The sequence below is a fragment of the Arachis ipaensis genome, chromosome B3, assembly GCF_059453495.1.
Source record: "Arachis ipaensis isolate K30076 ecotype BB chromosome B3, ASM5945349v1, whole genome shotgun sequence".
NCBI lineage: Eukaryota > Viridiplantae > Streptophyta > Magnoliopsida > Fabales > Fabaceae > Arachis > Arachis ipaensis.
The window spans coordinates 43868261-43881576 of record NC_142438.1 but is presented as its reverse complement, the minus strand read 5'-3'; the positions used below and the strand labels follow the sequence as shown (position 1 = coordinate 43881576).

At 30.5% G+C, this 13316-nt stretch overlaps 1 protein-coding gene, 1 long non-coding RNA gene and 1 pseudogene across 2 annotated transcripts; 1 reads left to right on the top strand and 2 right to left on the bottom strand.

The window, feature by feature from the left end:
* Positions 1–396: 396 nt before the first annotated feature.
* LOC107630393 (uncharacterized) lies at positions 397–1641 on the top strand. Its single transcript, XM_016333499.3, has 2 exons — positions 397–837; positions 962–1641. Exons 1-2 carry the CDS (start codon positions 663–665, stop codon positions 1213–1215), a joined length of 429 nt encoding a protein of 142 aa, XP_016188985.1. The 5' UTR covers positions 397–662; the 3' UTR covers positions 1216–1641.
* A 6324-nt stretch (positions 1642–7965) lies between these two features.
* LOC107630392 (uncharacterized) lies at positions 7966–10594 on the bottom strand. Its single transcript, XR_002359307.2, has 3 exons — positions 10349–10594; positions 8460–8825; positions 7966–8354 (listed from the first exon to the last, which is right to left on the bottom strand). It is a non-coding gene; the product is annotated as an uncharacterized LOC107630392 (long non-coding RNA).
* A 1047-nt stretch (positions 10595–11641) lies between these two features.
* On the bottom strand, positions 11642–13077 carry LOC110262470 (stachyose synthase-like; annotated as a pseudogene).
* Between the last annotated feature and the right edge of the window lie 239 nt (positions 13078–13316).

The following is a 13316-nucleotide window of genomic DNA, read 5'->3' as shown; positions in this document are numbered from 1 at the left end:
TAAAAAATATTTTAAATATTTATATAATTAAAAAACATTTAAAATAATAAAAAATAATTTATATTTTAATATTAATAAAATATTAAAATATTACTATAATTTAACTAAAAAATATTTTATATTTATATGTATATTATATTTTATAAAATTTTAAAATTTATCATATATTTCGGATCGCGTGTCCGTGCATCATAAATATATACCATGTAAAATCCGGGTAATGCACGGATGTTAATAAAGACTTTGTTATTAAATAGTTGTATATACTAAGCACTATTATATTTTTGCCAATTATGACGTACTTTTAGATTGTGTAATTAAGATTTCGCATAATAAATAGGTGTTTTGCTTTGTGAAGATTCCCGATAAAATAAAGAATCAAAGAGAATTGTCATTGAATGCAAAATATAAATGCTTGTTGCTCTCCTTCATACCATCACCATTTCCCTTTACTTTACTATAAAATATAAATAAATAAGTAATAATAAAAATATACAAATATTGATTGATTGCTCTCTCTTCTCTCTCAGAAGAAAGAAAAGGAAAACTGCTCCTTCCTCTCACTCTCCCCTTTCTCCCAAAACCTTTACCACATCCATTCCCTTCATTCATTTCCATCTCTTCCTCTTCTTTGAAGAACCATCGCCATCAAATCAAGCCGCATGTCTTCAATGATGAGCGCACAAGGTGTGGTGTTTGCAACCGCCATGGCTGTCTCCGGCACGGTGATCCTCCTCGCTCTCCGCCTTCAGAAATCTTTCCCGCCAACCCAATTCTCCTTCCACGAAATCCCTACTTCCCAAACTCCAAAAACTCTCCGATCTTGCATTTCCTCTGGTATGTACTCTGCTTTTGTCTTTGTTTTTTCCTTCTCCTGTTTCTCGTTACACATTCACAAGAAAATGCAAAAGCTTTAGTCTTTGGCCCTGTTTCTTCTCTAAATTCATGTTAATTGTTGCAGCTGGGAAGAAGAGTGTGAAGAAGAAGAAGAAAAGGGTGCACTTTGCAGAGGACGTGATGGATTCTTGTGGAGACGGAGAAGAGTTCAGGAGGAGGATTAGGTCAAACTATGAATCTGAATCAGAATCAGAATCAAAGGTTGAAACTTGCGGAAATGGGGAAAGAAGAAGAAGAGGAATGCCAGAAAACAGGGTAGCTTTGTATAACGGAATTCTAAGGGATCGTGTGGCCCAACGTTTGGCCTACTCGTGTTGATTTGCTTCTCTCTTCTCTCTCTCTCTCTCAATATGAATATTCTTCTTATTATGCTTCTCTTTTTTTTTATTTTCCTTTTTTTAAATTTCTAAGAAGAATTTTTTAGTTTAGGAAGTAATAGAAGGCAGAGGGGATGGGCCACCACAAGAAGTATAGCTCTCTTATCAGTGTTAGTGATTGCTGATTGGATGGGTTTTCCTTGTGAGTTGTGAAGAATAGGGAGATTTTGTTGATATTTGTGTTTTGTAGGGTAATCTTCTAGGCCTCTCTTTCTCTCTCTCTTTTCATAACTCTAAATCCATCTATTATCTTGTTTCTTTCTTCTTTTTACTTTTAGTCTCTTACCTTTTCTTCTTTTCTACTTAGGAAAATGTATTGTGTTCTGTGACATTTGTGAATACAAATAATAGAATTCTTGTGATGGAATACAGTGTAGGTTAATCTTCTCTTCATTCTTCCACTCATTTTTTGGTGGGTACATATTTAATATTTTATAAAAAAAAATCATACATTTTTCTTTATTAATAAGTGCAAATAACAATACATAAGTAAAATTAGGAAAGAAAACTAATCTAATTTTATATGATTGGGCCCAATCCCATGAAGAGAAAAGGAGTATCCCAACTTTGGAATTGAAGGTAAAGAAGAGTATCATTTTGGGGTTAAATTTTCATTTGGTCCAATAAATATGGATGTATGCTATTGTCTTTGTTGGTAACTTAGTATATATATATATATATATACTAAAATTAACTACCGATATATGGATACTTTAATTATTTTAAATATGTATTTTATATTTTACATTAACAGATAATTTTAGTAATTATCTAATATAATCGATATATGTATGCGTATGCATGTATATTTATGTATAAATATATGTATTATTTTATTGTATTTTAATATATATTTTATACATATAATTAATTTGGTGGGGGCAATATGCAACATGCGTGAAGCTAAGATATGGAAGCCATATTTAGGTTGTAAACGTGATCAAGTGCTGAAATTCTAACATGGACAACTGAACATAGTCATGTGCAAAGGAGTTCCCTTTCTCAACAAGCAAGTAAAAGCTTTACCTAAAAACCATATTTACACTTAAAAGAATTGACAATGACCTAACCTTATAGAAGAGCTTTACTCAAGCTCATATTTATCCATAAATTAATACTTAACACAAAACAAATTAAAGCTAGCTAAACCAATATTTCTTCCTGATGAAAGTGGACTGTTTACCAAACCCGCAAGCTACCGAAAAGAATTTCAGTGAGACATGAATAAATTAGGTCCCAAATTTGAAGCTCATATTTAATTTCCTTATTCTTTGCATTGCAATAATTTGATTAATCATAACCAATTTGAGTAGGTCGAATAGTCAGCTTATTCATCTAACATTTATTTAAATATATATTGATGAATCAAATTTTATTTTTAGTAAATGATAATTTATTGGCCAACAACAAATTTTTATAGAAAATTTCGATATACGATAAATTAGATTTTAACTTGACCTGGTGAATTAGGAGACATCGAATAAAAGTTAAAAAAAAAATTATTTGATTTGTCATAATTTCTTTGTATATCCTAGATACTATCGTGATTAAAATAACTTTTCAATAATTGTGCTCTAGTTTAGTATTATATGTAATTGAATGCAACCCATTTACCATTATATCTAATGTTTTTTATTTCAAACCTTAAACGACAATTTAGCTTAAATTTTTTCTTTATATAAAAAAAAAAAGTAAATACAATTTAAGAACTCGTCTATTGTCTAGATTATATGATGGGAATCTACACAGAGAGTGACCAAGAATGTTGTAACAAGTTTGGGGATCACATGATACTTATTCGTTTTACAGTCTCCAAAACCATGTTAAGAAAAGACACATGGCATGGCATGGCAAGTGGGGTGTTGGAGACAAGCAAAAGCAGAAAAAGGGTTCTAGCTTAGAGAGCAGCAACAGCATAGGCAACTGAAAATAATTTGTTGAGGTCATTTTGGGTATGCATAATTCATTGTTTACAGAATCTCTTATCTCAGCTTCTTTGTCCCATTATTCCTCCTTAATTAAGACCTTAACCATTCTTGCAATATGCATTTATATATTTCAAAAATCTATAATAATTGTGTAATAAGTAAGAACTAATTAAGAATAATTAATAAAGTGAGAATGAAAACAACACCAAAATACAAGTTATAATAAATTGATAATACCTATATCAATATAAATTAGGATGAATTAGATGCTAAAAGGAATATTTTTTCTAAAAATATTTAGTCTGATAAATGATAAAAAATATTTTAAAATATTTAAAAAGATGAAAAAAGTTTTTTTTTATGTAGTAAATTCATCACCTTTGTATTTATTTTATATCAAAATACTTTGGTGTCGCTTTTAAATCATATTTTTGTAGTTTTCAATTTTTTAAGTATTTTTATCAATTACTAAATTTTTGAAGGACATTGGTAGTTTATTATTTTAAAAATTAAATAATTGAAGTGAGAAAATGCCAAAAGGGTCAGTTGGCCAACCAAACCAACACATATTGAGTGTTTGACCAGACCAATTATCCCCACCAATGAGAGATAAGACACTTCAAACTCCCATGTCCACATCCCCTCCTCTCTCCAGCATGCTTCGCCCCTATATCATTGGACAAACCCATGTGAACTTCTCATATTTCATTTCATTTTCTTTTAATTTCATGTATTATATTTCGGATTTTTATTTTTGATATGTCAATTAAGTTTGTGTAATACGGAAAATGAAGCTTTAGCTGGGTAATGTATAGATATGGGATTCATATCGGTGTTTATGGAAATCGGTAAAACCGATTTAAAAGAAATCGTTAATAATGATTTTAGTAAAGAGAGAAAAGGTGGAAGAAAAATAAAAAACCGTTAGATTATTGATTAACGGTTAGAATCAATGTCTGAATTTAGGACTACCGATTTCATAGTATCAGAGATTTAAAAAAAAAATTTAGCCGTTAGTCACATTTTACTTTATTTTTTGTTCCTTTTTTAAATCGTTAGTCACGATTTTTTGCGATAATAACAACTTTTATATCAATGCATTACACTAAATTAATGTAATATTTCCATATTACACTCTTCGTTTTATAATATCCAAAAAAAATCTGCCTTATTTCAAGTCATGAAAATTGAAACAAAAAAAAGAAAAGAAAATTAAAATGAATCAATGTGGATGCTTGAAAGATCTTACATAAAATGAACCCAATTCAAGTTAAGTCAAGTCAAGGAACTAGGTTAGTGGTGAAGGACTGAAAGTTGTGTCATATTATTGCTTGTATGGTTGTTAAAAGTGATGATTACAACATTACACGTTGATAACAAGTTAGTTAGTTAGCCGATGGTGTGTTTGGTTTAACAAAAATCTATTTGTATACTGAAATCAAGCACTAAAATTAATTATAATGTATTTTATATATTAAATATATGTATTATTTAATTCATTGTCAGTATATATTTTAATTTGAATATATATTTTATATATAGTAAGTTAGTAACTGATTTTAGTGTACACTTAACATAATTTTTTTTTCAATTGACCACAAATTTGTGCTTGGACTTTGGAGTTGGACTGGTTCAAAATCATCAAGCCAAATTTTGGGACCAATAATAACGTGTATTTAATGCTTTAGCAAAGGACAAAATTTGGAATACAAATTTAAGTAAGACAAGATCATCATGAAATAACAAAGGATAATTTCATATGCATGAAATAAAATTTTGAAAGTGGTGGCTAACACGACAATGTGACAATCATTAATTCACATTCGCGTGTGAACATATGGAAACAAGACCATGTGAACTATGAATATAAATTATAAATTATGTTTCTAACATTAAATTTGGCTATCCAAAGCATCGAAAAGCTCCCAGATTTGCTTTGATAATTTTTTTTTCCTTGACTTGTCAGAGCTCTGGTAATTAATTAGCAATAGTTATGATATAAAGTGGAAATTCCTGCAATAATGGAAGCATCTCTTATTTCTTTACAAGTTTTGTTTTATTTTCTAAAGCAGATAATAGGAAAATGAATTATTTGCCTTATATCCATGTTACTAGTGCTTCCAATAACAACAAAAATAGATAAATAAAGTGAAACCATATGCTGGAAAATTAAAGAATCGCAATCATTTTAAATTAATGGATAGAGATATGGATTTTGCAACACCCCCTCCCCCTCTTTTCTCTCTCTCCATAATGTTGCCATAGTGAAGTTATTGTCAATGATATAGTTGAATTGACATTGAACTTGATTGTGATTCCTTATCTGATGAGGCAAGCAATTTTAGGCCACAAAGTGCAATAGAAAAGAATGGGTTGTTCTTGTAACCAAATTAACAAGTAAATACAGGAAATTCAGAATACCATCATGTTTTTGGATAATATATCATTTGGATATATGTAGTTTTTATATAATCCTAGAAACCAGGAATCATACCATACCTTGGCCTTTTCTGGCTGCCATAAATTGACAACTAAGCTTGCAATAAGTGAGTCTTCAAAATTAAGGGTTTTTTAATTATTATTTTAACACTATGTGCATAATGTGCAATGGTGCACTTAATTTAATATATATATTAAAACTGCTCAAATCATTGGTGGCCGTAGTGACCAGTTAGCTTTCTATGAGACTCTCATATGGCAGCAACCTTAATGTTGGTTGGTAATGTGGGGAGTTAATTTGAGTGACCACTTATCAAAATTCATAATTTTATAATATATAGTCAAATTAAAAGTTAATCCGGGTGGAACATCACATACACAAAATCCCATTTTAAACGGCACTCCTTAAAATACCTAATATCACGTTAATTTAAATATTAGTTATAATTAGATATGAATTCCATTTAAATTAGATTACGTTTTATTTAAAAATGTAATTTAAAACAAAATGTGAAGCAGTAACATATATATATTATTGAACAATAATAGAAAGATAATAATCTTAAATTATTTTTTTAATTTAATATATATCTATAATTATATATTTATTATATTTAACATTATTCAAGTATTTTAACATTAATCAATAAATATAAAATAAAATAAATAATAATTAAAAATATAAAATGAAATAATTTTATCCTACTTTAGACTTTTTTTTCTATTATCGTCTAACTATTCTTTTATATTATTATCTACCCATAATGCAACTTTACCCATAAAGCAAGATGACATTTGCAAATCTAAATTAATTGGATCAAAAATATTATTTGTACATTAAAATTAGTCATTAAAATTAACTATTAATATATTTATGTATAAATATATGTGTAGTTTAATTTATTTTTAATATATATTTATATTCTAGCATATATTTTATACTAATTACTAACTTTTCGACTTTGATAACTAATTTTAGTGTACACGTAATATAACTCTAATTGAATTAACTTTGCCTGTGACTTCATCAACTTTATGGATTTCTTTATGTAGAAAAATGAAGACGAAGCTTCTGGGAAACATAGGGTTCTAACCATGTGGACCATGTATACGTACGTGCCAATCCACCTGTGCAAATTAAAATTAAAAAGAGGCAATGCTTTTTGCCTAATTCTAAAATAATAATCGTAATTTATTTACACCCTCACTCTCTCTTAAGTCTCAACTAACCATTTTATATAATAATAAAAAAAAACTCGCCAATCATGTTCTTGCATCTTACCTCATTCTTATCTATGATTAAGATTGTATTATATATATTAAACATAACTTGGTTTAATTCGCTTGATGATTAAGAGTTGCCAATTAAATAAATATTACATGTTAAAACGACCTCTAATAGGTGGGTGGGTGATACCGTCATTCCCCTACTATACTTGGTAAGTTGAAAATTTTCTTTACCGTATAATTGGTACACAAGGGCGGCATGAGATAACGTACCTTATTATAAAATAATTATTTGATTCTATGCTTGTCCTTAACTTTAATAACAATTAATAATATATGACATCATCTTAATTTTATGTTACTATATGAAAATGGGTAGTTGAAATCTATGACCATACGTCACATAATAATATTATAAACGCATCACCACTTGTTCTTCAACTACGTGCTTTTTTACTTAAATTTTGTTATATATTTAAAAGAAATTGTGAATATTTTAATGTCATAATTTTTAATATCAATAAAAATTAAAAAGAATGAAATTAACAAATAAACAAAAAAAAATATGAGGTGTTGAAGACAAAATAAATTATAACAATTAAAACAAACAGAAAATTAAAAAAAGAATGAAAATATTATAAGAAAAACAGAAATTTGTAACAATTTTTTAATGAATTTGCAACAGTTTTAAACTATCGCAAAATAACATCACAAAATAACATACCAATGCTTTCAGAAACGTTGAGGTTTAAGAGGTAGATATTTGATTTTGCAATGGTTCTAATGATTGTTGACATAATCGAAGCAAAATCAACAAATAGTGTCGGTTTAAAACCGCCGCTATTTGACCAACTTTAAACTCGACAACACTTTACCGACGGTCATGAACCACTACTACTTAAGTACCGTTGTATTTTACAAATTTATTTGGCGGCGGTTAGAAACTGTCGCTATCTGATATTCAATATTTTTAAATTTATTTTCAGCTATTTTGTAATCGCCGCTATTTTTTCGGCTAAATGGCCGCAAAATATTGTATTTTGCATCGGCAATCAAAGCTTTTTTTAGTTTGAATGTATTAGGTATTATTTTTTTTCTTTTGTTTTTTTTTTTTTTTGATATTTTCTTAATATTACAAATCTTAATTATTTTGTATCTTAAAAAATAAATTGATGGATAAAAGGCATTAGCAAAACTATAAAGCAATTTCTAATCCTAGGATCCACTTTTCACTCTGTCCCTCCAATGAATTCATCTATGCAGTGACGTCTGGTGGAAGCTCCCCACCTTGCCCTTGAATTAGACATCGTAGATTGGGAATTTGGTGTAGCTAGATCTTAGCAATCCGAAAACGCTGCTTAGTATACCAGTTTCATCTCCAACTGGTTGCAGGTTTCAGTTGAACCTGAGTACGATCTTTCTACCGTTAGGTGGCTCATAGCTTCCTTCACACTCAAACGAAGTTGTTTGATTGTTCCATCGGATTCTGTAAATCATAGTTAGTCTGTGTGAATAACCATTGTGGCCAAGATGCGATGAAATCATAGAAAAATAGAGCATAAAAAATTTAAATTGTTAAAATCTTGTATACCAATTGTTTTAACATCCCAAAATTCAGTGGTCTTGCGTCCCTTGCGCTTTTGAGTCTCAGATGCAGCAAACAGGTTGTCAACGTGTTGCTCAAAAGACTCTACCTCACCTGCCTCTGGGTCTAAGTTTTCATCGCCCGGCTACGAGTTTTGAACACCATTCATACAAGTCTGTGGAGCAAGCAATGGTTCGCTATGGGGCAGATGAAAGGGGCGTAAAGATGAGGCTGCGGGGGCACTACCACCACTGGACGGGGGAATTGGGAAGTCCAGGATGAAGCCGTAGCAGATCCTACTTGAGGTTGCTAACATGATGTGTCCAACTTGGATATCTTCACGCAACGACTTATCATGGGCATCTTAATATACTGCATTCGGATCATAACACCATAGAAACAAGCATTTGAGTATTTTTTTTTTTCATATAGAAACGCATTCATACATAAAGTAGAAAATATTGACTGCCAAAAAATATCATCATAACAGCAAAATTTAATATATAAGTGTAAACTATATGCATAAAATTTTTTTATTTATCAGCACAATAGTAAATCCAAACCAAAATATAGAGAAACATAAAATCTTTGAATCAATAACAGGTTCAAGACAAAAAATAGCAGCAACCTTCAAGATCATAATGCAGGTAGACTTGTTCAACCTCAACACACCACCACGAATAACAATTAATAGGTAACAAAGTCAAATTAAGAGCAAATAGCAGCAACAATATTAAGAATACTCAAAATCATCATGCTTTACATAGTTCTCAATATTTGAAAAATAGAAATCCATAATCTGCTAGACAAGAAAATAAAAGACATAGAAACCAGATTTTAATCCCTTTCCACCCACTCAAAACATTAAGCCTTTTTTAACTAATCTCTACAAACATAATGATGTGACAATTCAACCTAAAAAGCCTGCACCATTGGAGGAATGGGAAAAAATTGAAGAGGTGACATGAAAAGAAAACTAAATTAATTAATTAATTAATTAATTATATTCTTCTATTGAATCATAAAATAATGCTTAAATTGCAAAATATGCTAAAGTTTATTTTGGTCTAAAATATTTAAAATTAATTTTTCAAAAGGAATATATAACATAATGCTTTTGTCTTTTTACTTGAATTGAGTGTGTGTGGCAAAGGAATAAAAAATGAATAATGAGAGAGTCTTTTTTTCAACATTTATTTCTCTTTTAAACATATTGCATTTCTAGAATTACAGTGTTAGAAAATCAAGAGAACCAACGGCAAAAAAGAATACAAATAAATTAGGTAACAATAAGAAAAGTAAAAGCAATTATCAGCAACAGTATTGTGACTATCCAAATTGTATTAGCTTTACATAGTTCTCAATTTTTTATTATTTACATACGAAAGCAGAATTTAAGAATAACAATTAACAATATGGGAAGCAATAACTCCTGTTAGGTAAAAAACTCAAATTAAAAGCAATTAGCAGCACCAATATAAAGAATATACAGTCAACAACAACTATGAAGTGTATATGCAGCAATGACAACTAAAAGAGTAATAAATTGAAAAAGGGAACAATAGAATGCTGAAGCTAAAAGATTAGTCTTGCTGAGTACAACTTTCTCATTAATCTCATTAAGAAGCAACCATAATCAGCAACAAAATTCAGGATTAAGAAAATTTTTAAACAATAATCAGTAACAACATTAGCACACCTAACAAATCTTACTCAGCATTAACTCACTTAAAAACGCATTCAAAAATACCATAAACCCCATTTCAAAACTCCCTTTAACAAATTAACTCAGCTAAAAATATCAAAAGAATCATGCATGTCAACTATCAACCATTAATGGTCTCACTTTCTCTAAGCAAATCAACAACCACACAGGATGAACTAATGGTGCTTACCAGCAGCGGAAGAAATGGTATTGACGGTGAGAAAGGAAGGACGGGGCCTCAGATAGAGAGAGAAGGGCTCGAAGACAAGGGCTCGCCGTGGGGACAGAGACGTCTTCTTGCGGCCAACGACAACGACAACGGATGCTGGCTTGGGGATGACGATGGGTACTGCAACGCCACCGCTCCGAGCACAACGTGGAGAAGAAAACTAGGGCCGACAGCAACGGATGGAGGGGCTGAACTATGAAGGGTTTGGTGGTGAGAGTAATAAGGATTATGATAGTGGCGGTGAGTTCTGCGATTCAAATAATGAACGATTTGAGTAATGTTAGCTGCAAAAATTATAATAATAATAATTACAATAATAATAATAATAACAATAAATCAAAGCAGCAGGATAAAATAATACAAATACTAATAATAAGAAACACCATAATAATAATAATAATAATAATAATAATAATAATAATAATAATAATAATAATAATAATAATATGATTATTATTATTATTATTATAATTATACTAATAATGATGACAATAATTAACTGATGTGGGAAACAAGTCCAAACAAGGTCCGTCATAACTCAAAGGTATCTAATTTTGATATAAAAAATACAATAACGTTTTTAATTACTATTAACAAAATATAATAACTGGCCAATGAGTTATAGCTCAAATGGCATAGTTTCCCCATACTCATCTAAGAGGTCGCAGGTTCGAGTCTCCCTATCTTTGATAAAAAAAAATATATAATAACTGATGTGGAATTGCTAATTTTGATATACAAATAACGTTTTTAATTACTATTATATTTTGAAAATAAGTAAAATTATTACTCATCAATTCTATTATTTTCAATATTAAAAATAGTTAAATTTTAAATTTAATTAATCTTATAAAATTTTTATAACAAAATTTATTATGCGCATATTTATTTAAAAAATTCAAAAAAAATATTTTGAAAGAATTTTAGTATAAGTAAGAAATCTTATGAAAAAATATGCAACTTCAAAAAGAGACTTTGTTTCATTCGTTTCCTCCTGTCAGCTTAAGTTTCGGTGAGAAATAATATCATAACACGATATGACTTAACATAGTATGATAAAGTAAGATTAGATACCTTATTGAAGTTCCAAATTTTGAGGAGAGTTTTGTGGTCAAATAGAGGGTTATTGATGAGATAATCTCTTGTTGGAAGTGGGAAGTGTTTGCATGGACTCTCGAGCTAAGCATGGTTTAATCGGGGTTAGGAGAACACGAAAAAATATATTTATCTCCCGTTTTCACCAAAAATCATAATTTATATGTGTTTTAGTATATGATACACCCTCTTAAGAATGATGAGTGTGCTTTCTAAACTTGTGGGATTTTTCTTGGCTGCATCTAAGGACAGTGCCATCAGGGAACACAAGTCGTTGCATGAGTAATGAATCATGTGTACCCCTTTAGCCAAAACACTACCATGGGGTCACCATATAGATCTCAGAACCAAAAATCATCCCTTAAAAATAACACAAGTTTTGCAACTTTTGATTATAATATTATTGCTCTTGATGGATCTGTGAATATAGTGAAAAAGCAATGATTTTGTTTATTGCTTACCAACTCTTGCCATGAAAAGTTGCTTTGTTCCAAGAAAGAAAAAGTCATTGCACTGTTGCATGCTAGCTATTATTCCACTTCCATTGAAATTCTTGACTATGGAGATTGTCAACCCATCATAATAAGCCTTTTGCAAGCTCAACTCTGCCTCCATATTCATCAGACACATATTTAAGTTACTGTGATCAGAGAAAAAAGAAAAAACAGTTTAGAATAATCAAAGCTAATGGGTAGTTAAATAAAATGAGAAATTAAAGCATAAGAAAGAGAAGAACTCACATGAATGACATCGGCTTTAACTCCTATAACACCAGATTCGGCAAGATAAGAGTGCATAGATTCATAAAAGTCATTGGCATACATATATATCATCCAACCCTTTAAACTGTGTCCATAAATCCCTTGTGAAATCCTTCAATCCACACTCCTCTGCCTTTTCAATCCTTGCTTCAATCTCTGCCAAATCATATTCAACTGCTTTGTCTCGATCCTTCACCAAACATTCAAGTTCAATCCCCTTTGATATCAATGCCTTGGCCTTGTTTGGATCAAAAGGATGAGCATTAGAACCTAAGATAAGTCCTCTTTTGTAACTCTTGAACTTGTCACATTCTTCAAATATGTGAAGCCTTGCTGTCATTTGTGGTCCACCCAATATAAGATTCTTGGCATCTTCATATGGGTTATCACCATCATCATAATTGATGCTTTTCCATCCATCATCAATTATCACAAACCTTGGAGACACACCACCAATCTCAGCAAAATCCTTCAAGTCATGAAAAACTCCAACAGGCTCCACGGATAAGTATAATGCATCCCAAGTGCACCAACCAAACTTGTCAACAATGCTGGGATATTCTTCTCTTCCAAGAGCTTAAAGGTGTTGATGTGAACTCTCAGAGCACTATAAGCCTCTCTGAATAAGTTGTATGGATTCTCAAACAAATGAACATAAGCAATTAAATTAAAACTTGAAGCTTTCACTTGTGTGGAGCCACTCTCTGCACAAATCATGATGTGGAAATCAGAGCCAGGGTGGAGTGTAGACCTGAAACTTCCTTCAACAATAGGAATGACGATCACATAGGAATTGAGCTCAGGAACATGAAGTAAAACCCATTGAGTTTCCATCAGATGATCACAAGGGTTCGAACCAAAATAGCAAACAAATTAGAAACAAGCAAAATTAAACTATATTGGTGCAAAGATATTCGATCAACAAGCAAAATGATTAAATTAAAACAAAAGTACGAAGACAAAAGATGAAATTGGAACAATAGAAAAAGGGAGAAAAAGTGAACCAGGAAGTGGGGAGAGGGTGCATTCACGTGGCACATAACATGGCATGGGGGGAAGGTTGAGGACGATGA

Bases quoted from the DNA above. Each gene is read 5' to 3' on its own strand.
- LOC107630393 (XM_016333499.3), top strand. From the start codon at position 663: ATGTCTTCAATGATGAGCGCACAAGGTGTGGTGTTTGCAACCGCCATG. The intron at 838-961 runs GTATGTACTCTG...TAATTGTTGCAG, and splicing joins CCGATCTTGCATTTCCTCTG to CTGGGAAGAAGAGTGTGAAG.